General features: G+C 37.6%; 4 protein-coding genes across 11 annotated transcripts; all 4 read left to right on the top strand.

Annotated features, from left to right (window-relative positions):
• The first annotated feature begins 1,314 nt into the window (after nucleotides 1-1,314).
• LOC137720309 (common plant regulatory factor 1) lies at nucleotides 1,315-6,582 on the top strand. 5 transcript variants are annotated; one of them, XM_068459362.2, is made up of 13 exons: nucleotides 1,315-1,614; nucleotides 3,051-3,192; nucleotides 3,284-3,346; nucleotides 3,446-3,541; nucleotides 3,655-3,732; nucleotides 4,157-4,192; nucleotides 4,283-4,443; nucleotides 4,653-4,701; nucleotides 4,830-4,878; nucleotides 5,211-5,452; nucleotides 5,566-5,643; nucleotides 5,738-5,863; nucleotides 5,968-6,582. In XM_068459362.2, the coding sequence occupies exons 2-13, from the start codon at nucleotides 3,130-3,132 to the stop codon at nucleotides 6,196-6,198; spliced, it is 1,272 nt and encodes a 423-aa protein (XP_068315463.2). In that variant the 5' UTR covers nucleotides 1,315-1,614; nucleotides 3,051-3,129; the 3' UTR covers nucleotides 6,199-6,582. The 5 variants fall into 5 exon arrangements, with proteins under 5 accessions (XP_068315463.2, XP_068315461.2, XP_088553058.1 ...); XM_068459360.2 differs by having other exon boundaries at nucleotides 1,316-1,614; nucleotides 3,042-3,192; XM_088696932.1 differs by lacking the exon at nucleotides 1,315-1,614 and adding an exon at nucleotides 1,728-1,745.
• Nucleotides 6,583-7,755: 1,173 nt separating this feature from the next.
• Nucleotides 7,756-11,582, top strand: LOC137720484 (putative glucose-6-phosphate 1-epimerase). Of its 4 annotated transcripts, none has more exons than XM_088696949.1 (9): nucleotides 7,756-8,219; nucleotides 8,588-8,995; nucleotides 9,188-9,262; nucleotides 9,685-9,741; nucleotides 9,835-9,998; nucleotides 10,159-10,293; nucleotides 10,408-10,510; nucleotides 10,825-10,924; nucleotides 11,151-11,582. In XM_088696949.1, the coding sequence occupies exons 2-9, from the start codon at nucleotides 8,867-8,869 to the stop codon at nucleotides 11,342-11,344; spliced, it is 957 nt and encodes a 318-aa protein (XP_088553075.1). In that variant the 5' UTR covers nucleotides 7,756-8,219; nucleotides 8,588-8,866; the 3' UTR covers nucleotides 11,345-11,582. The 4 variants fall into 4 exon arrangements, with proteins under 4 accessions (XP_088553075.1, XP_088553077.1, XP_088553068.1 ...); XM_088696951.1 differs by having other exon boundaries at nucleotides 7,756-8,317; nucleotides 8,901-8,995; XM_088696942.1 differs by having other exon boundaries at nucleotides 7,756-8,317.
• Nucleotides 11,583-14,448: 2,866 nt separating this feature from the next.
• LOC137720485 (uncharacterized) lies at nucleotides 14,449-16,816 on the top strand. Its single transcript, XM_068459561.2, has 2 exons — nucleotides 14,449-15,563; nucleotides 16,368-16,816. Exons 1-2 carry the CDS (start codon nucleotides 14,824-14,826, stop codon nucleotides 16,381-16,383), a joined length of 756 nt encoding a protein of 251 aa, XP_068315662.2. The 5' UTR covers nucleotides 14,449-14,823; the 3' UTR covers nucleotides 16,384-16,816.
• Nucleotides 16,817-23,147: 6,331 nt separating this feature from the next.
• LOC137720955 (ubiquitin-conjugating enzyme E2-17 kDa) lies at nucleotides 23,148-26,660 on the top strand. Its single transcript, XM_068460081.2, has 4 exons — nucleotides 23,148-23,799; nucleotides 24,708-24,835; nucleotides 25,827-25,931; nucleotides 26,321-26,660. The coding sequence occupies exons 1-4, from the start codon at nucleotides 23,730-23,732 to the stop codon at nucleotides 26,462-26,464; spliced, it is 447 nt and encodes a 148-aa protein (XP_068316182.1). The 5' UTR covers nucleotides 23,148-23,729; the 3' UTR covers nucleotides 26,465-26,660.
• The last annotated feature ends 649 nt before the right edge of the window (nucleotides 26,661-27,309 follow it).

Here is a 27,309-nt window from a genome sequence, read left to right as displayed (position 1 = left end):
GTAGGATTGACATATTAGTTAGAGTTTATTCTTACATTCAAAATTGATTACATGATATTTTACTTAAATTTTGATCTCTCATTTAGAGATGGTCTAAAGGCTCCAAAACCCAGAGGGGGTGTTCATGGGGAGCGAAAGGTGCAGTCGGACATGATTCTAAATTTGAAGGAGCCCTTAAATTTTTGTCATCTAACATCATGTAGTAATGTTATATATTTAAAAAATTGCTTTTGTTAGCACTTTAAACCGCAATGTGCACTTCTTATAAGAACTTGGAGTACAATGAGATATTTTGAGTGTCAATAATAACATCCTGAAAAGCAACAATTTCTTAATTTTATATCATAACAATGTCATATATTCAAGTGAACTTTAAAGTTAGAGGTTTGATGTTTTTTTTAATTTTTTTTTTATGTTTGGTTGTTTAAGATAAAATTGCTTTTGATTATTTAGTAAAGGTTATGTTTGTAACTCTTTTTATTTATCATTGAGGACATTTGTAAACGTGCAATCAATGAGTGCTAAATTGTTTTGATTTTTTTTTTTGAGCAAACGATATTATCTACGCAAAGAGGGTGGGAGAGTAAGCTAAACTCACTATCGATTAATAATAATGTGGTTCAAATTCGTCTTTGGCAAGAATTGAACATAAAACCTCTCATTTACAAGTGAAGAGGAATACCACTAGACCGTAGTACTAAATAACTTTGTTTTGACTTAAGTGAATGTTTTCTAATATCAATACATTGTCATACTTTTTTAATACTTAAAACTATATTAAAGAGGATCCCTTTTATAAATGTAGCCCATACCTCAAAGTCTCGTAGACGACTCTGCTAAAACCATGTAATATACAAATTTGAGTTAATTTCAAACTACATCCTTCAATTTTGCAGTGAGAAGATTAAAGCATTTTTCACAGAATTTTAATACGCTAATATATTTTTAATAAAACCTAAAATTTGATATTAAGAAAATATATCATTTGATATTAAATTCACAATCGACGGAAAACCAAACCTGAGAAATCTCAAATTATTAATTGATTTATTTGTAATTCGGATAATTAATTAATGAAGTGGACAAGGACCACGTCAGCCACAAGACGGGTGGACTAGGGTGGACCCGGAACCCGGGACGCGTAGATCAATGGCCCCTAAACACGTGTACGGACAAGGTCACGCTGGAATAAATAAAGATGGCCAGCGCGAATATCGACGGGCCAGCTCAACAACCTCCAACACCACCTCGTATATACGGTGTACCGTCTACGATCTCCTTCTCATACGACACGTGTTTCGTGACGTGGCCGTTGCCTTGGCGCTCTTCTTCTTCCTCCTCCTCTCCCTCTTGTTCTTCTCCTGCATAACTACATCTCTCTCTCTCTCTCTCTCTCTCTCTCTCTCTAAATTGTATACCTTTGCAAATATAAAACAAGTTCTTTATCTCGAAATTTTTAGAGAGAGAAATAAAATGCAGGGGATGTGAAACCCGGGCCGCCATTGAAGACAGTTGAAGCTTTGACGAATTTTGAAGCAAATTCTGCAGTTTTTTTGTTCTTTTTAGCTTTGGTTTCGGACGTCGGGAGGTGAAGATTCGGATTGAGAGTTTTAGGTACGTTTAATTTTGAGTTCCGGTTGATTTTTTTTCGTTTGTGTCGTGTCTCGGCCTCTGTTTGGTTGCTGAGAGAAGGGATAAAGTAAGGGGAAAGAGCTTAATCTCGTTGTTACTTGAACGGAATTACGGTGAGAAAATGTTTAGGAAGATTAAGGAATTCAAAGTATGCGTCTTTTAAATTATTTTCCGGCAGCTTGAGATTTTCCTAACAACCAAACAGAGGATTAGAGTGGAATCTTTTGAGTTTTCATTGATCTGAAGAATTCTGTTTGTTTATGCTGGAATTTTATGATTTGATTTAGAAATTTTCTCGGGTCACTGTTTTCTGTCCAACTGTACAAAAATAGAGAAGAAATTAGGATTCCAAAGTATAATAACTCGTGTTAGATTAGAACTAATCAAATCATCTGATACAAATACAAAATTATAAGATGATTTCTAAGAAAAATGTTTTTGCGTGTGAAGGGCGTATCTGTCATTTAATCACAGGGTTAATAGCTGTGATGGATTTGGTGATGCAATGTATCATTATCCTGCTATGACGTGATTTGGTGGAAATACCATGTTGCCCCCCAGATTTTATTTAATTTTTAATTTCCTAATTTTGTATGTTCTGATTAACTTGATCCCCGTTTTGTTTCGGTGAAAGATATTTGTGAGAATATTGTAATTAATTTATCAAAAGAGAAAACAGGCATGGATGTATTTGTATTCTTGCTAATTTTTTAATTAGTTGATGAACACTCACATAAGCAAGCAGCTAATTGCTACTACAAAATTTGGTAAATATTTTAAGTCTCAATTGTTGTTCTAGTGTGATGTAATGAGCACTGTCTTCAATCAATCTTTTAGATTTACCGGAGATTCCGATTCCTCTGGTTTCGATCGGTGTGTTTTCGACTTGGCAGATAGGATAGGAACAATTTCATATGTGCATTAATCTAACCTGTATACTTAGCCTGTGTTGAACAAGCAATCTGAAGCAACGTGGTATTGTTGTTGTTGCTTTAGCGTTAATTGAGTTTGTTTATCGAGCTGAATCAATTCATTGTTCTATTGTTTTCCAAAGAGCATATCGGTTTTGGTTTGTGTTAGGAATTCCCAATAGAAAGTTGACTAAAAGAGATGTGCACTAATTTCTTTTTTCTATGCAATACATAGGTACAATATTGTTTGTTGAGTTTGCTAGTTGTTGTTTTCGGTCACTCTGGATTTGCTAAACTAGGAAACGTACATGAACGGAAATGAAGGATGCCATGAGCTAGCGTTAATTTCCTGCAATTATAAGATTATCAACTCAAGTTTGTGATGAATGTCTGTGGTTGTGTTGATATTGGTTCCACATTTTTTGTACTTTTGTTTATAAGCCTAGCATTTTTTTATCGGGTAGAGTTGTTCATGGCACCTATTTATGCAATGTGCATTCTGGACAGATCAAAGGAGTGATGCTCTAATCAAGGAAGTTCGCAATACTTCTTCACGATATCTTTGAATAAGCCATAGAGTTTATCCATGGGAAACGATGATGATGCAAAGTCTGTTAAATCTGAAAAATCATATTCGCCTCTGCCGGCAGTAAGCTGAGATACATTGTTTTCGTGTTAATCTTAGTTGTTTACTGTTGGAGCTTGTATCTAAGTATTTCCCAATCATTTTACGTTGACAGGATCAGGCAAATCCTAACAATCAGACCAATATGCATGTCTATCCTGATTGGGCAGCCATGCAGGTTACAACTTTGTTTTGCAGTTTTGCTCCAACAACTTTTTGGGATTTATATTGTACCATTTCATGTAAACTGATTAGCACTAATGTTTTATACCTTCAGGCTTATTATGGTCCGAGAGTTGCTCTCCCTCCATATTACAACTCAGCTATGGCTTCTGGCCACCCTCCTCATCCCTATATGTGGCCCCCACCACAGGTACTTTCTTTTACTTCAAGGTGGTTCATTCGATTTAAATTCGCAATTGCATTGCATGCTGGAATAACTTCAGTATACTGTTTGAGAAGTTGCTGACTTGTTAATTCTTTCAGCATATGATGCCACCCTATGGGGCGCCTTATGCAGTATACTCGCATGGAGGTGTTTACGCACATCCGGCAGTTCCTCTTGTAAGTTTAAATTCTCATCATTTTTAGTGAAGATCTACATTTCATCAGAGTTTCTGTTTGATTTTCAGTTTGGAGTGATTTATTGATTTTTAAAGTTCCCCAACGTTATTGCTACACCTTTTGAAAGCGGAGGCTTGATTGTATTGGCCCCACTTCATTACTATTGTTATGTACACGTATTTGTACTGGTACTTGCTGGATGTTCCAATTGCCGCTGATCTCCAATGGAAATTAATAAGTATTCCTATTTCTTTATGTAGATATAGCGCTCAATCAATAATTGATAACTCCTTCCACAATAATTGATATAGCGCTCAATCCAGTGTCTTCCCCCTCCCTCCCCTTTTTACCTGTGTGATATAACTGTAATATTTACAAGACTGGAAGTTTCTTACTTATTAATGAATCGTTTTTCTTGATATAGGCATCCCATGGTCAAGGGGGTCCATCCTCACCTGCTGTAAGTGAAGTTTTCACCTACACTATCTCCATGGTTAAGCGGTTTAATCTTTATGTTTGAATGTAACTCTATTGTGGTGCAATAATGCAGGCTGCGACTCCTTTGAATATGGAAACACCAACAAAGTCATCTGGTAATACAGACCGTGGGTTAATGAAAAAGTTGAAAGGATTTGATGGGCTTGCAATGTCAATAGGAAGTGGTGATGTTATGAATGCCGAAGGTGGAGCTGAGCGTAGTCTCTCCCAGAGGTGTGTAAACCAGATTATCTTCGTTCTTCCTTTCGTTCTTCAACCTTTTAGATACTCCTTCTAGTGCACTAATCTGGTCCACTCTCTGGTGGACTGGAATTTTCCCTTTGCTCACTTTTATCTGGAAAATTTGTCCACTAGGCTCTTAGTTCTTTGTATAAATATATTATTTATGCGCTAATTTGGTGTATTTGTTACCATGTTAATAGTTCTGGGACTGAAGGTTCTAGCAATGGAAGTGATGGGAATACTGCTGCAGTAAGGACTTCTTCCTTTGCTTGTAGCATGTTTCTGTTATACCTTCTTTTTTTTTTTTTTTCACTTGATTTGAATCGTCTATGTATATTGATGGTTAATAGAGAAGTTAAACTGCACTATATGTCCAGGCAAATCAAACCAGAAGAAAAAGAAGTCGTGAGGGAACACCAGCCACTGGTATGAATGTTCTTGACCCATTGTTACATCTTGACGAACAATAGAGTAGGCCTGCGATCAGTATTTTTTAGTAAATCGCTCTCATATCATAAAGCTTAAAGTCTTAAGATGTGAGCCAGTTGTTGTTTTACATCCAAACACATTCACTCACATGCGAACATCTCTCCACCACTTAATTGAGACTTTGATAGGTTATAGTTTTGGAGGTTTAAAATCAGGATCCTCCGCTTTGATGCAGTGGTAGATTCACTGGTTTTTTACAGTACACAAAATCTTAAGTTCTATACAACCTGTTTTTGAATCGTATTTGTGCTCAATATTTGTTCCAACAGCTGTAGAAGGGAAGACTGACATGCAGCCTGGACCAGCTGAGGAGGCAAGTGCAGCTACCGATAAAGTGTTGGGTGTAACTCTTGCTGCTGTTGGTATCCCGGGAAAATTGGTTGGACCAGCTGTTTCTCCTGGCATGACCACAGCGTTGGAACTCAAGAACTTGCCTATCTTGAACTCGAAGACAAGTCCTACCACTGTTCCGCAATCCTGTGCAGTTTTGCCTCCGGAAACCTGGATACATGTATGGTTTGTGTATATTGCATTGTAGTTGTTAGATATGCTTTTGTTTCTCATACTTAATCCAAATTATGCACCACCGAATGTAGCTTATGGTGGCTTGAATATGACTCACAGAATGACCGGGAGATAAAACGGGAAAGGAGGAAACAATCTAATCGGGAATCTGCTAGAAGATCCAGGTTGAGGAAGCAGGTATGAAAGTTGTGCAAGATCCATGTTCCAATATTCTTTTTGTAGCGAGTGTTCTTATTAATGAAGATATGATGCTAATGCTTATTACTTCCAGGCTGAGACTGAAGAACTTGCACGAAAGGTCGAGGCCTTATCTGCAGACAATGTGGCACTTAAATCTGAAATAAACCGGGTAACCGAGAATTCTGCTACACTGAGGCTAGAAAACACTACATTACTGGTACATCCACATGCTATTTCAGAATCATTTCTTTACTCAGAAATTGATGAAAATTTATGCGGCTGTTTTTCTTGTGTTAACATACATTTTTTTCCACATGCTAGGATAAACTCAAAAACGCACGCGTAGGAAGAATGGAAGACATCATCATGAACATTGATGATAAGAGGGTCCAACCTTTCAGTACCGAGAACCTACTGTCAAGAGTTAATAACGCAGGTTCTATTGCTAGGGATGCTGAGAAAGACAGTGACGCTTACGAGAAAAACAATGGGACGAAGCTGCACCAACTCCTGGATGCGAGTCCAAGGGCCGATGCAGTCGCTGCTGGCTGATCATCGACCGGTAATTGGCACAGTTTATTTAGTTACGTAGTTTTGGCATATTACAAGCCCAAAATTACAGCTAACAAGAAGCAGGAGAAAGCGACAGCTGAGCCGGATCGGAATCGCGGTGAAAGCTGAGGATCTAATTTTTACTCTGTGGTTAGTTATCTCATGGAAGAACTAATGGCGTCTTTGTATTTGAATTTAATGTTATGAGTTGAAAGACTAGAATTCAGATGTGCTGGAATGGCCACTGAAAGGTGATGTACATTGAAGGGTGTAGAGATTTAGTATAGAACCACCTTCCTTAATTGTGTGCGTGTGGGTGTGATGTAAACTTAATTAACAGTAATGTGATGACACTGCAATGTCGATGTATGGTTTTATTTGTAACTCATTTGTCTAAATATTCGGCTCCATCTTTCCCATCACGGGTGAATGACCCGTGATAGGCGTGTACGCCTGTACAACTAGTTGTGGGCAAGAAAAATTAGAAAGGTTGCATCACCTTTCAATTAGAATTGCAAAAGCAACGTCTCCTTGCATAATATGGATTTCGAAATATCCATGATCTGGATGTGAATGAGATGAATTACTTCTCTTGGCAACAAGATCGTCATGCTCATTTCTAGCAACCAAGGTGAGATTCAACTAGTTTTTTGTGGATTATGACGAGTATGTGTATGTATTAGCATGAAAATTACTTTTTTTTGGGGTCGAATAATATGAAATCTTTAGTATATAACTTTACAAGTGCAAAACGGTGTTGCGGTTACGCTATAATTTCTTTCTTATAAAATAACTTTATAATTTCTTCCTTATAAAATGCATCTCAAGTAAATAGTGATGTTACAATTACATTGAAATCTATCCTTTATAAAGCACATGTCTATGATACATGTATTGTCCGCCGGCTTTTGTTCGACGTCGGATTAACCAACCACGCATGTTCACCTCCACATGAATCCGTGGCCGCTATCAGCATCTCTCTCAAGCTCAGGTTGAAAAACGGTTTGATTATATCAATAGTTATTGAAGAACGGTTTACTCATTCGATGTATGCATAAGTAGCGTTTTGCTTGTATTCTCTCTCATATACGAGGTATATGTTTTTCCTTGTGTATGTGGGATCTTATATGATAATCTTTTAGATTTTGTTGTGAAAATCTTAGATTAATCATAAGTGACGTTTTATTTATATCCTCCTCGTGTTTGTTCGAAGACTTCTTAAATTTTTGTTATGAAGATCTTCAACTGACCACTAAAAATGAATCTATTTTAAAATATAAACGAATTGACAACATAATATAACGACTTGTTTAATATATTGCTTAACCATACAATTTCTATTCTCTCATAGAAATCATTCATCTTGCTCGTTAATACCCAAAATATTGGCCATAAACTAAATCAACAAATATAGGGGGAAACGAAACTTTGTGATTTTCATTTCACATTCAAAGTTGGCACATTTATTCATTCATAAATCAAAAATTTAAAAGTGCATAGTCTCTCTCGATTTCAAAAATTTCCCACAAAAATTGTTTAAAATATTAACCGGTTGTACAGTCTCTCATGTACTACTTGTATCTCCACGTCCCTACTCTTTCCTAGATCTCTGCAACAAAACACTGTTTTTTTCCTCCTTATCATCAAACATATTTCCTATTATTTTCCTTCACTTCCTTCTCATTCTCCCACCAACTGCACTTTTGTTTTTCTCTTATTATTTAAAAACTGCTAGAATACCGTATTTTGTAAACTTAATGATATGATAGTTGGTAATCGAATTTTATTTTTAATTATTTAAAGATAAAATCTAATTATCAATCAACTCATTATGTAATTTACAAATATAGTTTGAAAAATAGTATCTCTGACCTCATTCTTTTTATTTTAAATTTTTTCTATTAAGTTCCCTTAAGAATTAGTTTGTATTATTAATATCAAATTCGAAACACTGAATGCTTCCTAGGAAAAGGGTTGCTTTTGCAGTTAAGACGTTTACTCATTTTTGGTGTTTGTTCAAGGTACTGTGTGCGCATTGTAATTGGAAACACTGAATGCTTCCTAGAAAAAGGGCTGCTTTTGCACTTAGACATTTACTCAGTTTTGATGTCTGTTCAAGGTACTGTGTTTGCATTGTTTAATTTGCAAGTTAAAAATGGCTTCTGCCTGAAAGTTTCTGACTTTAATTAAAAACTTAAGACTTCTAAGGTAGTTTAGAGCGTATTCAACATTCCTTTGATGGGTTTTTTGAAAAAGGCTTGTTACAGTTGAGAATTTGGTCTTATTCTTTTTTATGAGTGTGTTCTAATTCAAAGTTGCATAGAAGTGAGGCTATGCAAATTTGGATTTTCCCTTTTGTTTTCCATTAAATTGATTGCGTGAATTTTAGGTGGGTGTTGAAGTTGGAGGTTTTGCTGCGGAGCTGCCAAATTTCACTTTTTGGGTTTTCTGGATTTGGGTTTTGCTGCTTTGATGACACTTCAGAGGCATTAGCAGTTTGGGGTCGAAAAGTTGAGATTTTGTAGATCTGAGGAGTAATGGTAGTTGGGTTTTCTCTTTTAATTCGAAAGATTACTGCTTTTTTACAAGTTTAGGTGTTTCTTTAAGTTTAGATCTTTGGTTGTGTCACTGGGATTTGCTGAGTTGGGGACTTGGGAGAGGGAGAATTATGCTTGTTTTTCACAAAATGGGGCATTCAGCAGGAGAATGGGAACATAGGGCAGCAATTGAGATTACCAAAGATTGGAATGGGGTAGAACAAGTGGTGCTTCAGAACCAGCAAGGGGCTTCGGCACGGGTGAGATTCGAGAATATCTTGTTTTCGCCATTGATTAAGTTTTCGAAGGCTCTGAATTTACAATTTGTCATTAAATTGTTAGTTCATTTATGTGAAAACTTCTGTTCATATACCATTTTGGTTTCTGCATCAGTGGGGTGATTAGCGTGTGTGTAAATGTTGCGATTAATGTGTTCTCTTGTGATAATATAGGTTAGCTTACTTGGAGGACAGGTCACTTCATGGAGGAATAAGCACGGCGAAGAACTCCTATTCACTAGCAGCAAGGTATAACTTTTCATTTCCTATTGTATAAATTTGCTTTCCATTTATTTCTTTCTTACAATTTTGTGGCTGTTGTAGTTGAAAGCATTTGATTTCGTCTTTTATCCTGGCATGAATGTTGTCTATGTTTGTATATATGGTTGAATGGTCACGAAGACTGGGGGTAGAAGTAAAACTGGTTGACCAAGTACACTCTGCCTTAGGATTATCCAATATGTGCTAGTTCATAGTTTATGAATGTGTTTGAATCAGATTTCCGGTTGGATAAGGGTTTCAACTGCGTTTTAAGTTTTATGCAAAGCTATGCCCTGTTACCTAATACACAGCTGATATTTGGCACAATGTGGACATTAGTTCCGAAACAAATCTTACCAATTAGAGATATGGATAAAAGATTCTTTTAACGTGCGTTTCATCAATCACAGGCAATCTTCCAGCCCCCAAAAGCGATGCGAGGAGGAATTCCCATTTGTTTCCCACAGGTATTGTCAATTATTCCTGCATAAATTATCCTTATACAAAGATACTAAAATCTGAAAACTCCAACCGATGCTTTTTACTTAATGCTTTTGAAGTTTGGGAACTGTGGATCGCTGGAAAAGCATGGTTTTGCAAGGAACAAGGTGTGGGCAATTGATGATAATCCTGAAATGCGTCAACCAAATGATTCCAATGGAAAATCCTTTATTGATCTACTACTAAAACCGTCTGAAGACGACCTGAAGTGTTGGCCCCATAGGTATGAGCTTGGATGCTGTATTCTTAGATAAAACTACAATAAGCTTTCACTTTAGGTACAATCAACTCATTTCCTATTGATTGAAGTTTGTATGCTCAATTTTTGTAACAAAATGCAAGTCCTAGATAATTGTCTTCTTGTCTCTTTGTTTCCTGTGCAGTTTTGAGTTTCGACTTAGGGTGTCTCTTGCAACAAATGGAGATCTGAACCTGACATCAAGAGTTAGAAATGTCAATGGAAAGCCATTTAGTTTCTCCTTTGCCTACCACACTTATTTTTCGGTTTCTGATATAAGGTATATAGCCATTATTGTTAATTTCACAATCATCTGCCTTCTGGTTGTTGCATGTTTGCTTCCGTTATTGGCGTGTGATTTGATTTATTAACGTGAAATGAGTTCTGTCCCTAGTGAGGTGAGGATAGAAGGGCTGGAGACACTTGACTACTTGGACAACCTTTGTGAAAGACAACGTTTTACAGAACAAGGCGACGCCATAACTTTTGAGTCTGAGGTAAATTCTTTTTATTTGAAACATGTGAAATTGGTTTTACATATAAAGTAGGAAACCCTAGATTCGGAAACAACAGAAGTTCACAACAAATTATTATTTCATTTCTTCATACTGTGATGTAAGTGGCATGGAGGAAGAAATACAATTCAACCTCCCAGAACAGTATATTCATTATGTTTGTCTGCCAAACTCAATCAGTCTCGACTTTATAATCTGTTAGAATTAAATCTTAGCTAAAATTTTCTATTCTTGCAAGTATTGTCAATGCAATATGAGTGCTTTGGCTTATAGGTACAAAAAATTTCTACTGGCAGGTCAGTCGACTTTATCTAAGTTCGCCCAATGTGGTTGCAGTCCTTGATCATGAGAAAAAGCGAACATATGTAATCCGAAAGGAAGGACTACCAGATGTTGGTAAGCTGGCACATGTTTGACATTTCACTGTTATTACTTCTTCATATTTGACGGAAAGTGAAATAGATTGAAAATTTTGGTGTGTGGAGCTTGTATACTCAGGTCTCAGTTTTTTGTGTGCAAAAGGGATTAGCTTAGCTAAACATATTGCATTGACATGCCTGAACAAAAATTGACCCGATATTGAATTTGGCTTTCTGTTTGCGTTTCATTCCCCCTTGTACAGTTGTTTGGAATCCGTGGGAGAAGAAATCGAAATCTATGGTTGATTTTGGTGACGAGGAGTACAAGCAGATGCTTTGTGTGGATGGGGCAGCGATAGAGAAACCTATCACTTTGAAGCCAGGCAAGGAATGGACAGGGCGACTGCAGCTTTCAGTTGTGCCTTCGAGTTTCTGCAGCGAGCACCTTGATCTTTAGAAGCGAGGTTTTTGAAGACCAGTACAGATGTTATAGGGTAAAGTGCTTTTAGATTATGTTGTACTAGGCTGCTAGCGGATTATCGTAGAAGGGGTCGGTCCTGTAACCTGTTGTAGTTTGTTATAGTTCGATTCTTCGAACTAGGATCCTAAAACGAAGCACCGAGACCTTGTAATTTCATCCGTGGTTTTGTTATAGATTGAAAAAAATGTTGAAATGGAAAGTATAATTTGGAGAACTTCAATCATAAAGATATGAAATGGGGCCAAATTAAAAAAAAAAAAAAAAAAAAAAAATTATTCGGAAGCCACTCTATATCAGAGCCAGGTTTCGATCCTGGGACCTGTGGGTTATGGGCCCACCACGCTTCCGCTGCGCCACTCTGATTGTTGTAGTCAGTGGTCCTAAATAAGTTATTTGTATACAATTGGGAAGATCATTTATATGAAATTTGGATGATCATTGAAAGCGAATACTAATATGAAGGCAAAGAAAACAAAAAAGTGTGTAGCTTAGAAGTGTCTAATTTGAGAAAAATCTTGTGTATTATTTCGGATATAGTCAGAAGTAAATTACGTAACAAGTGCAATAAATATATATCTGACGATAAAGTAGAATTTCTTTTAATTTGAACTACCATTTACATCGTGAACGAGAATATATAAATTACTTGGACTACATTTCGGTATGAATGGGAAATGAGTCACTAGTGTATAGTTGTTGACATTGACATTGCTTATCATTTGCACCATTGAGACGTAAGAATCAAAGCTATATAAGTTAGTGGGAAGAAATGCCCAACTTTAATGCATAAATGCCACTTTAATTTGACTCATCAACCATCATATTCAAAAATCAAGATATTATATAATGTGAGCACCAACTTTTTTGCTATTAAGTTATTAACACACTAGTCAACTATGTTGTTGAGAGACTTATTATTTTTCGGATCTTTTTTTTTAACCTTCATATGAAATTTTACATTTTTTCAATTTGTCATATGAACTAAAATTTTAAGCGATTTGTCATATTAACTTTTTGAAATTATTTATTTGTCGTCTCATCCTAGCACCGTTAAATTTTCATCAAAAATACTTGCACATAACTTGTGTTTAGGGTTATTTCGGACATTTGACCTCATTTTCATGTCATTGTTTGCTATGAGCAATAACTTTGTAAAAAGAATGTACGTTTGATATGTAGCGTTATTTTGTAGGACAACCATACTTCAAGAACATATGATATATTTTGAGGACTCTACTGTTGAAAAGAAACTCAATCAAAATTATATCATGTCATTATATTAAGTTTTATTTGTATTTAGAATAAAAATTATTATTCCATTGCATAATCATTTTCATTTTTTAGTTTGTAGAAACTCTGAATTTTTGTTTCTTTGAAGGCAATTTTTTAGGAGAGTGCAGAATTAAAATGTCTCTAATAATTAACAATTTAACCTACTAACGCTATTGTTTATAAAAAAAGGATATATTTCCAACTTTTATTGATTTTTTTTTTCAAATTAAATATATTTCTTATTGTTATTTTCTTCTGATAATGCATTTCTAATAGTGTGGATTGATACATAGTTCTCAACTAATAGGAAGACAAAGCATTGAAAGTTTTTTATTTGCATTTGTGGTGGGTGGTGGACAGAGCATTGAAGTTTGTATTGTGTACTGTGTTCAATTTGCTGTTGCAAAATAATATGGGTTTTGTGGTGTTAGAGCAAGCTATTCACAAGTGCTTTTACGACACGCCATATGTTAAGAGTACAATGAAAAATAAAAGCCTTATATTAATTCAAGAAAGATTTTAGGCATCTCCATCTTTTGCTAAGTGACTTTGGATTGTACATTCTAACGGGATTCCATCAAATGATTTGATATGAAAACTTCAAATCTGTTTTAGTGCCACTACTAATTACTCGAGTTGTATTAGACTGAGGGCTTGTTTAGAAGTGCTTTTAAAACAACTAAAAATGATTTTCCATGATCCACTTGGATTTTTATAAAGATTGGTTTCAAAAACATTTTGACTAAAAATGCTTTTAGTCATTTTAAAAACAATTTCAAACAAGTATTAATTTAAAGGAAACTGCAAAGCACTTCTATTGTTTTCTATTTTTCTAATAAAAATAAAATAATTACTGTTAAATTTTGAAAACAACTATTTGTGTTTGGTTCTTTATATTCTCTGAAAAGTTGTTGCTCTTGCATTCAACTTCCTAGTTTCCTAATTTATGTTTTATAAAAACTATTACCTACCAATTGTATTTTAATTTATTACCCTTTCTGAAAAAAGAAAAAAAAAACTACTGTTTTTAAATCTTATCCCAGCCCCAACCTACAGTTTTCCTGCCTTTTGGCCATTCATGCATATACCATAATCCAACCAACCAATCTAACCATTTCACGAAACAAAATTTCATAAAGGTTTAATTTTGTAATTGCCCCCTAAACTTTTTATTTCTTTCACTTTGGTCTTTTAACTTCTTTCTTTCTCATATTGGCTTCTAAATTTTGAAAGTGTGATTAGCTAAGGCAGAATGAAACTTCGGTTACAAAAGTTGAGAGAATGGCACACAACAATTTTTGAACAGCATTTCAGTGTTCAACTTGCTTTTGACCAAAATTTCACCCAGCTGCTAGTATGTAAACACTTACATCTAAGGATATGAGTTTGTTCCTACCAAAAAAACTCGTGGAATTGAATAGCACCCACCACTAATCCTATTAAATCTTGTAATCGTCATCGCTATTGCCCTCGTTGAACAAAATTCTTAAGCATTCGTGGATCAACTTGGGACGAAAAAATTGAAGGCAAAAAGTGAAACCACCACTAAAGTTCAAGGACCAAATTTGTAATTAACTCTTTCATAACTAAAACAATAAAAACAACTTGTCCAAAAATCCCTACCGCCAATATCAGCATCCAAACGGCACGCGTGAATCTCGCGCCTAAATTGCCCCCGCCCCGACCCGACTGGATGTCCCCATCGTCCCAAGCCTTACTGCTCACCCGTCTCTCCCTCTCCCTCTCTCTCTCTCTCTCTCTCTCTCTCTCTCTCTCCCCCCTACTTCTCAAAAATTGAACGACTCTGTCTTGGTGATCCGATTTCCTGAGATTCAATCCTTCCCCTTCCTTTCTTCCTCCATTCTTCATCTTTTTCCTCCAAATTTCACTACCCATTTCTTCTTTTCCCAGAAATTCAAATCCACATTTCAAATTTATCAGAATTAAAATTCCAGAAATTGCAAATTTCCATCCTTTTTTTTCAAAAATGTTCTGACCCCTTCTTCCTGCTCTGCACGATTAATTTCACTACCCAAATCAATCCAATTTCTTGAACTCAATCACATTTTTTATATTAATTACTAATTTCTTTATTATTCAAAGAAATTTCAATCTAATCCCATTTGGGTCTCTGTTTTTTTTCTGCAAATTTACCCAGAACAGAAACAGAGTAATCCAACAAAATGGCTCAACAACCGCCCATTAAACCGGTTCTCCAGAAACCTCCAGGATACGGATACCCGCACCAACCGGGCCGGCCCGTACCCAGTCCGCCAGGCCGAAAGCCCAACATCCCCCCTACCTTCCGCCCAAAGCCCAGCCGGGGGAGCAGCTGCTACTGCATATGCTGCTGCGTCTTCTGCGCCTTCCTCCTCGTCGTCGTCATCCTCGCCGCCCTCGCCGGCGGCATCTTCTACCTCCTATTTGACCCCCGGCTCCCGGCCTTCTACCTCCTCTCCTTCCAGATCCCCAAATTCGAACCCGTCTCCAAACCCGACGGGACCCACCTCGACGTCCAGGCTGTCACCAGTGTCGAGGTGAGGAACCCCAACCCGAAACTCGACATCTTCTACCGCGAGGGGATCGAGATGTACGCGACCCTCGGGGACGAGAACGACGTGGGGTTGGGGCTGGGTTCAAAGCTGCTCAAAGGGTTCACGCATAGGCACCGGAACACGACGAATTTCAAGATGGATATGAGGGTGAGGAACAAAGTGGTGGATCAGACGGTGGGGCGGAGGCTGGCGGCGCAGCTGAAGAGTAAGGAGATAAAGGTGGCGGTGGAGGGAAAGACGAGGATTGGGTACGTGATCAAAGGGTGGAGGGTTGGGACGATGCAGATCAATGTCTTGTGTGGTGGCGTGAAGTTGAAGGTTGTTGATGCAGGAGAAATGCCCAAGTGCACCATCAATGCGTTCAAATGGTACGGAATTTTTAATTATTTATTTTGAATTTTGCATGCGATTTCATGTTTTAGATTTTTGTTTCTTAGCAAAAAGTTTATCATTCAACGTATTTTTGCTCATTACCCTAAAGTAATCATCTTATTTCTCGTCGAGATCTGGGTAATAAGCATTACCATTTATCACTGCTTGTGGGTGGTGAGCAAAAAATGCAACCTACTCCATGCTTCTTTTGACTACGAGGTTGATGGGTTCACTTATTTTAGTAGAATTTAAACTTGTTTAATACCGCTAAGAAGATCATCTTTTAGAACACATTGTAATATCACATGACCTAACAACTACTGAGTACCATGGAGTAACATAAAATTAGTAAATGATAGAACGTAAATACATCACTTACCACATCATCTGATATAAAATTTAGTAAAAAAAAAAAAACTCCCTTAAACGATATTCAAATAAAACCTGATTGTGAAGAGGGCATCGGTGTTTGGGGAGTATATGAATTATGAAAAGCATTCTCAAAAAATTAAGATATGTAGTTAGATAAGCGAGTGACTCTGTTTGCTGACTATGGTGTAAATAGAAATTTCATAAATGTATATATATAGATGTGGTGTCTATACATTTCAATGTGACTGCTAAAAATTATTAGAATTCTTTTTTCAATTGATACATGTGCATGTCATTACATCTGAGAAGTGATTTCCGCACACTTCTTTTTTTCCTTATGTACTCATGTTTATAGGATTTGTGTCAAAATTGAGCATGAAGTATAGTCACGATCTTTAATTTCTGGGATTTTGTTGATATGAGTGCAGGATCAACATTCGTTGATACGATGGATCTGATCCTCACAAAGCATAATATGTAAAGGGTGATAGCGCAAGAGAATTCAATTTGGTGAGCTCATCAGCTGGATGCTGCAATTTCCAAGCAGACATTTGTTGCCAGAAGATTAAAGGATATGGATTTCTCCCTAATCTATATATCTTTCTAATATTTATAAACAAGCGAGCCTTTTACAACGTATATTCTTTGGTGTTAAAAAAAAAAAAAAAAAAAGTATTGGATGGATGGGGGCAGTATCTATATGAATTCCAAAACACAGGCTAACATGTGTGAGTTTAAGCTTTTGGATCCTTCTAACGCATTTGGAATACATATCAGTTTAGAAGGAGCGAGGGTTGAAATTTTAATTTATTAATTTGTTTATTTTGGTGACTGGTTTGGACACTTGGTTTAATTAATTAGTTATTTATCAGCTTAATATTTTTTTTCTTTTTATATGATAAAAGCTTATTTGGTTCCTAACATTTTGCCATATGTATTTATTTGCAAGTAAAAAAAATGTAATTATGTAATTTAGTACTACGGTCTAATGGTATTATTCTTCACTTTTAAGTGAGAAATCTTTTGTTTGACTCTCGTCAAAGACGAATTTGAACCGCATTATTATGGTTTGTCTATTATCAGGCTTGGCCTACTCTTCCACCATTAATGTAGATAATATTGTTAAAATATATATATATATATATATATATATAATTAAGTATAATTAAGGTGTAACATTACATCTCCTCTCCCGCTTTTGTAAAAATAATAAGTTGTGACATCTTTTTATTACTTTGGTAAAAGTGGGACACAACTTATGGATTGACTACAAAGACAGTGGCAGTAATATACAAACACTGATTGCACCTAAACCCGTGTCTCTAAAACGAGCCAACAAATAAAACTAAACCCTAGCTTCGAAAATTACACAGAATATAACCAAAGCTCACAAAAGGGCGACGAGTGCTTATAACACCACGCTAAATTGGGGCTGCAGGTCTTCGGAGAGTGTCTGGTGATAGTGACTTTATCGGCAGAAGCCGTGACGGACCCGAACTTGAAGACGTTGATGTTGGCGGCAACTGGTTGAGGCACCACAACTACGCCGTCCATGCCCCGAGACTCGGTCGGTTTCAGATCTGGGTTGGCCTTAGTTTCAAGTTTGGGTTCATTCCCTTCCACCACGAGAGCAGACTTGTCACTCCCCAGACCTGGGGCCGTATAAAAACCTGAATCCATTGAGGAAATAAAAATAAAAAAAATAAAAAGAAGAGCAATGTAATGTTTTGGAGCTAATTATGCATTGCGTAACTGATGTGAATTTCCAAATTGTTTTAAATGGTGAGAAAATAGCCTCTGCCCACGAAGAGGTGTTCGACAAGGTGATCCTCTTTCACCTTATTAATTTGTTCTTTGTGATGAAAAATTATCTCATCCGATTAATGAAGCTGTTAATTCTGGAAAATGGAAAGCTGTTAAAGTTGCAAGACAAGGACCTGCGCCGTCTCTCATCATATGTTTGCAGATGACATTATTTTCTTTTGTGAAGCCTCCAAAAAGCAAGCTCAGATCGTTAAAGGGTGCATTGATAAATTTTTCCTGGCTTCTGGGAAGCAAATAAGCTATGAAAAATCGATAATCTATTGCTCACCTAATATTAATCGTGGAATGGCTCTTGAACTGAGTCGCATATGTGGTTCTCCCCTGACTAATGATTTGGGAAAGTATTTGGGAGTTCCGCTAATTCATGTAGGAGTTTTGAGACCCTCCTGTCCCACATCGGGCAACAGTGGTTTTTCACTAGCCTTTATATAGACTTATTCCTTCTTTTTAGTAATTAGAACTTGGATCATTTGGAATGAGGATTGATGTCACATCCCGGTCCGAAACGGATCACTTCCCGGGTCCGCTCCACCACCGTAGCACGATATTGTCCGCTTTGGGCTTACCATTCCCTCACGGTTTTTTTTTGGGAACTCACGAGCAACTTCCTAGTGGATCACTTTCCGGGCCCGCTCCACCACCGTAGCACGATATTGTCCGTTTTGGGCTTACCATTCCTTCACGGTTTTGTTTTTGGGAACTCACGAGCAACTTCCCAATGGGTCACCCATCATGGGATTGCTCTAGCCCCATTCTCGCTTAACTTCAGAGTTCCTACGAAACCTGAAGCCAGTGAGCTCCCAAAAGGCCTCGTGCTAGGTAGAGATGAGAATATACATATAAGGATCACTCCCCTGGGCGATGTGGGATGTCACAATCCACCCCCCTTAGGGGCCCAACGTCCTCGTCGGCACACTCGCAACCAGGGTTAGGCTCTGATACCAAATTGTCACATCCTGGCCTGGGACGGATCACTTCCCGGGCCCACTCCACCACTGTAGCACGATATTGTCCGCTTTGGGCTTACCATTCCTTCACGGTTTTGTTTTTGGGAACTCACGAGCAACTTCCCAGTGGGTCATCCATCATTGGATTGCTCTAGCCCCCTTCTCGCTTAACTTCGGAGTTCCTACGGAACTCGAAGCCAGTGAGCTCCCAAAAAGCCTCGTGCTAGGTAGAGATGAGAATATACATATAAGGATCACTCCTCTGGGCGATGTGGGATGTCACAATCCACCCCCCTTAGGGGCCTGACGTCCTCGTCGGCACACTCGCGACCAGGGTTAGGCTCTGATACCAAATTGTCACATCCCGGCCCGGGGCGGATCACTTCCCGGGCCCGCTCCACCACCGTAACACGATATTGTCTGCTTTGGGCTTGCCATTCCTTCACGGTTTTGTTTTTGGGAACTCACGAGCAACTTCCCAGTGGGTCATCCATCATGGGATTACTCTAGCCCATTTCTCGCTTAACTTCGGAGTTCATACGGAACCTGAAGCCAGTGAGCTCCCAAAAGGCCTCGTGTTAGGTAGAGATGAGAATATACATATAAGGATCACTTCTTTGGGCGATGTGGGATGTCACAATCCACCCCCCTTAGGGGCTCGACGTCCTCGTCGGCACACTCGCGACCATGGTTAGGCTTTGATACCAAATTGTCACATCCTGGGCCCGCTCCACCACCGTAGCACGATATTGTCCGCTTTGGGCTTACCATTCTCTTACGGTTTTGTTTTTGGGAACTCACGAGCAACTTCCCAGTGGGTCACCCATCATGGGATTGCCCTAGCCCCATTCTCGCTTAACTTCGGAGTTCCTACGGAACCCGAAACCAGTGAGCTCCCAAAAGGCCTCGTGCTAAATAGAGATGAAAATATACATATAAGGATCACTTCCCTGGACGATGTGGGATGTCACAATTGAGGTTTGGGCTACTAATTGTGTGGATTAGGCTTGATGATTATACTATAATATTAATATTAATTAATATTAATTAATCAAGACAATGGCCTTGGGCCTTAAGGAATTAAAATTAATCTGATCAATTAGTTTTAATTTCGAATTAAGTTTTTAATTAAATTAATTAAAAACGTTTTGATTAATAGACACAACTCTTTGGAAAGAGTTGTATAGCTTCATATACATTCAAAAGGTGTTTGAAGAGGTATGAAAGAGCCTATATAACTGGAGTCCTCAGTTCCATAAAAAAATGATCTTTTATTCCTCTACTATTCGAAGGACATAGCGTTTGCGCTAACCTCTACCTTCAATTCATTCAACTTAGTATCATTTTAATTTTTTGTAATTATTGTGTAATTACATTCTGTATTGCAAGCATTTTTTTAATAATAAAGTATAAGTATTTCGGTTCTGTATTTCCGTTATTTTATTGTTTCTAAATTGTTCTCCAACAATTCATTCTCGCATCACTAAAAGCATTTACAAAGGCTTGGTAGAAAAGGCTCAAGCTCGATTTTTTGCTTGGAAGGTGAATTCAGTATCTCTTGCTGGTCAGGCCACACTTGTCCAATCTGTCACCTCCGTCATCCCATTTTATGCTATGCAGACAGTGAAATTACCAGTTACCATTTGTGATCAACTTGATAGGTTAAATAAGAACTTCGTCTGGGGCTCCACTTAATCCAAAAATAAGGTTAACTTGGTTAAATGGAGCCAAATTTGCCTTCCGAAGTCTCTTGATGGGCTTGGTTTGAAAAACCGAGAGATGAATTTGGCTCTTCTTGTAATTAAGAACTCTTGGAGATTGATGCAGGGGGATAATGGCCTTTGGGCAAAACTTTTACAAGGAAAGTATGTTAAAGGTGATATGGGTTAATTACTCAATGATAAAACTGTTGTACGCTTTTCTTGTACTTGGAAATGAATTCTTGAAGGGACTAAACTTTTGCATGAGGGGCAACTATGACGAAATGGAAATGGCAATATGGTAAAGTTTTGGACGGACAAATGGGCTAATTGTGATATTTTGCTTCATCATGCTTCTTGCCCGCTTTCCAATGAGATGCTTAAGGCCAGATTATTGTTACAATAATGGTTGGGATATTGGTCAATTATTACTTGTTTTACCAAGGGAGATTGTCGAACAAATTCTTAGCATTCCATTTGGTTTTGATGGTTTAGCTGATAAGTGTATCTAGAGTGGAACATGTGATGGTAATTTTTCTATTCAATCTACTTATATGTTGGCCATTAATTCAAGTGGTTTTCCTAATTGACGATGGGAATTCGTTTGGAAACTTCATATTCCTCCAAGAGTTCAGTCTTTCTTACGGCTGCTTTTTCTTAATATGCTTCTCATTAGTAAATAAAGGTTGAAAAAGGGTATGAATGATAAACCCTGAGTGTCAAAGATGTACTTGTGGCGTTGAATCAATGCCTCATGTTTTCAAAGATTGTCCTAAGGCAAGAGAACTTTGGCAAAGGTTGGGAATGTATAATCCACAATTAGATCACATTGATTTTCATGATTGGCTTCATTTTAATCTCACCAATAAATCTCTCATATTTTTGGTTTTGGGGGGGGGGGGGGGGGGGGGGGGGGAGGGGTTTGGGGGGTTTAGAGTGGAGGTTAGTTTTTTCCATTGCTTGTTGGTTTATTTGGTATCAGCGAAATAAATTTATTTTTTAGCAGAATTTTGCCATGATTGATGAGCCTACAATTGCTATTTGTACTTATCTTCATGAATGGTTGAAGGCAAATACTCACAAGATTGATAAACCTCATAGGATTGAATCTTTGCTCTATTGGGAAGTTCCTCCTTCACGTTGGTTTAAGCTTAATGTTGATGGTTGCAAGAAGGAAAGTAATAATTCTATTGGAGCAAGTGGTGTTTTGAGAGATTCTGATGGTAAATGGATTTCTGGGTTTTGCACCAATTTGGGCTCAGGTGAGATTCTCAATGTTGAATTATGGGGTCTTTACTTAAGGCTTACAATCGGCATGGAGATTGCGAATTGATAAATTATTGGTGGAATCAGAATCTGCAGTCACAGTTCATTTGGTGTTGCAAGCTGCTGGCAATAATCATCCCTTAGGTCCTTTGTGTTGGCCCCATCGAGATTTGTTTTCAACATATTGGCAATGTGAACTTCGGCATGTCTACAGAAAAAAGAATTTTATGGCGGACAATTTAGTGACCTATAGTCTTGATTTAGATTTAGGTCATTTTTATTTTGATACTCCTCCTTCTGGTCTAGTTAGTTTTATTCGTGAGGATCGACTTAGGATGTCCTGGTCTAGATTTATTATTGAATAGGTTTGTTTGGGCTTGCTTTTAGCCCCATTTTTCAACAAAAAAAATAACGTGAAGACCTTACAAGTGTCTAAAAATAAATAAAACTCTTAAATCCCTCTTCTAACACAACCTTAACTTGTCTGGTACCTATCTAATTCATCTTTAAAATATAATGGTGATGGATATGACAAGACTTGTAACTGATTGCTGTTTGACAAGTGACTTGGCAATGATGCGGCTTCCCTATCAACAATTAAGTGGGTCACACTTATGCCATATCAAAGATTTATTGACAAGGTTGACGGATGTGCCTCCTCCATCCTCCCTACTCATCTCAATTCATAGATTTTTTAAAAAGAAAGTTCTTGCAACAATGACTAACCTGTGGAGGTTGCAAGAGAGTCAAGAGCAAGAAAACGAGTGAGAAGATGAAGAATGAATAAGGAGACGTGCCTAACACCAACAATGGTTAGGGAAAGAATAGTACTTGGTTACTCAAATGATGAGTAGGGGTTCTTAATCAAAATTATTTGTGGCCGATTCATAGAACTTCGTGTTCATGATATGAACTATTCATATTATGAACTACTCTATAAAGATCGCTTTTGCAAAAAATCAATTAAAAAAGTAAGGCCGTTTAATCATCGAAGCACCAAATATGCTTCAAATGGTGATCAGTTTCCCACCATTTCTGCAAAAAATCAATTAGATGCTCTCTAGCCTGCTTTGTGTTTGGGCTAAGAAGATGCTCATCCTCACTACTTGACCCGACCCATTCCAAGATTCAAAGCAGGGTCAAGTGGTCAAGTACCCTCCAAACGCCATCCACAACCGTTGAAAATCCACAATCTAACACAGTCATTAAAATCAACGGCTTAGAATCATACAATAAGATTCATCAAAAGCAAGAACCTCTTTGGAATCTCTCTCTCTCTTAGGGGTGGGTTGAAACAATCGAAAACAAAAAAAAACCCTGAACTGAATACCGAACCAAAATCGAAAAAACCCGAACCGAAGTAAGAAAATCGAACCGAACCGAAAGTTATTGGTTTGGTTTCGGTTTCGATGATTCAAAAACTAAACCAAACTGAATTAAATATAATTAAGTTTATTTAAGCTTTTGCTTTAGGCCAACCATTAACCCATAATCCAAGTCTTTTTTCTTCTCCCACCCAATCCTCTTCTTTCTTCCATTTTTTTCTCCCCATCCGACCCTCTGTTTTCTTTCTTTCTTTTCTCCCCACCCGACCCTCCCTGCATCTTCTTTCTTTTTTTCTTCCTTTAATTTCTATGAAATGAAAAAATTGTAAGCGAAGTTGTAGAGCATAGACCAATTTTCAAATTAAAGAAAAATGGTTTATAAAAAAACCAAACCAAAACGAAATCTAGTAGAAAAAAATCAAACCAAAATTAAATCAAACCGAATAAAAACTAAAAAAAATTAAACCGAACAAAACCAAACCAAATCAAAATTTCGGTTTGATTTCGATTTTGACAAAAAAAATTGAACGGATTGAAACCGAAACCACCCTTACTTTCACATCTATCGGGCAGATAGTGACAAAAATACATTATTATTATTCCGTCCCCGCATATCATCTTCTTATTATTGGACACTTTGTCAAGTTCCTCTTCTCTCTCTCTTCTCCTCTCTGTCAAAGCAACGCCCCCTTCCTTCCTTAGATCCGTACGATCTGCGAGGTCCATCCATGGCTTCCAAACGGATCTTGAAGGAGCTTAAAGATCTCCAGAAGGACCCCCCGACCTCTTGCAGCGCAGGTATAATCCCCTTCTTCTTCGACCCCTCTTCTTATTTACCTTTTTTCTGTGTGGTTTTACCCTTTACTTTCATTTTTTAACGTTCTCAGCCGATTTCGAGCTCGATCTGTGAATTTTGAGCCTTTTTCCGATATGGGTTGTGTGTAATTGGCTTGTTTGGTTGTGTGCAATTGGCTTGTTTGGTTTTGTGTTTGTTGTAGCTGAAGTTACTTTTTGCAGAAAGAATTTTGGGTTTTGTGAAAATTATGTTTTGGATTGCATGTTCATGACCCTGCTACAGTGTTTGTGTTATTAAGGCAATGAAATATTGGATCTTTGGTAGGCATTTTTTTGTTTGGTTTTTTTCCAATGCAATTTTGCGATTGAACAATTTTTGAAAGCTAGTGAATTTTAAGTGTTGTAGTGTGCTAACCGAAATTGACTTGAGTTATTCGGAAGTTTTGTTGTGTCAATGAAATAAAGGATCTTTTTTTCATCACAGGGTTGGAAGACATTTCGGATATGTAAAATCTTGTGATAGACAAAGTTGAAAACTTATGAATGTTCAGAATTGTAATGTGCTAACTGAAATTTGACTTGAGCTATGCGAATAGTGGTGTCAATGATTAGAGTTAATACTGTTATGGGGAGGGAATTTGCACCCGGTAGCGAATTTGTCATGGTTGATCACCATTGATCTTTTATTGAGTTGTTGCCTGATTGAGACTCAATCAAAGATACACACTTTTTTCAACAGGTTTTGTTTTTCTTTCTAATATTTACTGAACTGTGGAAGTAACAAGTTTCTAGTTGCTGAAGAAGGCATGCATTTAGTTGCTTGAACTTTGTGTGTTAAATTTATATGTAATATGCATTTTAAAAATGGTTTGCTATGAAACGATTATGAGGTTACTTGTGTTCGATGTCAGGGCCTGTTGCTGAGGACATGTTCCATTGGCAAGCAACGATAATGGGCCCTCCAGATAGTCCTTATGCAGGGGGTGTCTTTCTAGTTACCATTCATTTCCCTCCTGATTATCCATTCAAACCACCTAAGGTATGGAAATTTAATTTCTTTGTTAAAGTTGTTAATTTAGCTTCATAGCGATGGCATGATTGCCAACTGTTGTTTCTTCCCCATGCCCCCTTTTCCCCATCTCCTTGGTTTTGGTTTGGGGTGTGTTCATGCATTGTCAAGAGATCCAATAAATATTATGGTTTTTTAGTCAGTGTCAGAGAAATTGTACCGCATAGTGTGATTCTTCCATGGTTGGAACTTACAATTAAGAGGTTGAAAATGTATGAACATTTTAAGACAGTACCCTTTTTTTTTAATCAGTTTGTCCTATATTGAATTGAATTCCAAATCCCCAATTCATTGTCTATGAGATTAGGGAACCAAATTTTATAAAAACTAGTGATATTTGGATGACAACACAGGACGAGGACATAGGCATGGTGACATTGAGAATAACCACTGGATCAGGTGGTGGTGTTTCAATAGTGTTTGGAGTTTTAGCGTGCGGTGTTATAGTTTAGTCATCCAAGAACTTTTCAGTTTTTCCATCTATTTGATTCTGGCATGCGACAAAGTTGTTGCTCTTTGATAGGGAAGGGATTGTATTTTTGTTTTGGTAGGTGGTGATGATTAAGTCTTTGTCCAATTAACTCTTACTCCCTTGGATTTTCATTGACTTGTATGATATTTGTCTTGTTAAACTACTTAACAGTAAAAGTATGTGTTGAAACATTCTTGATGCCTTAAATATATAGGGCCATGGGCCATGGCTTAGGGGCTCAAGTCAAACACTTAGGCCTATGTCTTAGCCACCTCCCATTGCATCAGCATGTTCAATTCCGTGTATGACTTGGGGTTCGGCTGGTAATGGCCTGAGAAGATACGGTTGAACCTGGCGGGCTCATCAGATCTCAAATTGACCCTTTTCAGGGAAATGTCAATAGTATATCATGTTTTGAATTGTTGCCAATGCTTTGGCTGAAGATGAAACTCAATCTATTAATATTCTTTCACCAAATTGTTTTTGCAGGTTGCCTTTAGGACTAAGGTATTTCATCCCAATATCAACAGCAATGGAAGTATCTGCCTTGACATTTTGAAAGAGCAGTGGAGCCCTGCTCTCACCATATCTAAGGTTCTGATCTCTTCGCGACTCGTTATGATTTAATAATGTCATATGTTTCAATTTTTCCAGTCCAAGATACATGTGGGTTGGTGATTACCATGAATAACCCCACAAATTGCATATTTTCCATGCTGAAGTCCAGATGGCAGCGCGTCTGATTAAATGCTTTGTTCACAAATTATTTAATTTTAATCTTCACCATGTACGCCTCATCTGGATTTCCATCAAGGAGCATATGCCACTGGCTCTGCTCTCCATTGTTGCAGGAAACATTTCGAGAGTGGGTGCACTGTGGAAGGCTGTCATTTGTTAATACACGGTTGCTATGCACCCTTTTCACTGTTTGATATCTGCCAGTTTTTTAAGTGGGTGGGAAAGGTTCTTGTTTCCTATTTCAGGTATTGCTATCCATCTGTTCCCTGTTGACGGACCCAAACCCAGATGATCCCTTGGTGCCGGAAATTGCTCATATGTACAAGACAGACCGGTCAAAGTACGAGACAACCGCAAGGAGCTGGACCCAGAAGTATGCTATGGGCTAGCATGCTTTGTCGCGAGGGCATGTAGGACATCGGTTTGTATTCCTTGTTATGTATAAAAGAAGCGTGGTTTCTACTTTTGTAATAGACATTGAAGAATGGTTCTACATGTTCACCCTGGCAAGTCATGACGATGTTTTAGGTGGTTTAATGGATATTTATCGTAACAACTATGAAATATCAGCAGTTAAATGTTCAATTTACCGTCTATATGTGAATACGTAAGTATTTTGTGACCTCCCCCGCGTGGATTTGATGCATGATGGTACATTAACCCTAATGCCTGCACTACTATGCTAGTCTCGCGGTAGTTGTATACGGCATCACTGTACCACTAGCATAAGGCCATATAGGTACCGTTTGGTACACAGATGGGACGGAACGGAATGGGACAGGACGGGATGGGACGGAACGAATGTTCTGTGTTATGTTTGGTACTTGCAGGATGGAACGGAACGGTTGTTCTGTTCTACGTTTGGTAAGTGCAAGATAGCACGGAATCAAACGATTAAATGACCAACTTATTCTTGTTACGTCTGTTGTTTGGTGCAATGTTTATGTGTGGAACGGAATGAGACATTTTTATTTTATTTTTTTTTTAACCATAAACGATACCATCCCATCATAATCCTAAGACTCTTAACCATAAAAGAGGCGGATCAGAGATTTGAGAATGTTACTTTAAAACTCCGACGGCACCTTAGGAACGCCCTAGACCCGAACCCGAAGACCCAAAGATAATATAACGACATATATGCTGTCCTGTCAATTTGGATTCCTCTAGCTGGCATAAGTGCAGGATACTTAGCTATTAAGTTATTTAAAAAAAAAAAAAAATTGAATTCCTT

Source organism: Pyrus communis, chromosome 1 (assembly GCF_041283825.1).
Source record: "Pyrus communis isolate YQ-2024b chromosome 1, ASM4128382v1, whole genome shotgun sequence".
NCBI lineage: Eukaryota > Viridiplantae > Streptophyta > Magnoliopsida > Rosales > Rosaceae > Pyrus > Pyrus communis.
This window is presented reverse-complemented; position numbering and strand designations above follow the sequence as displayed.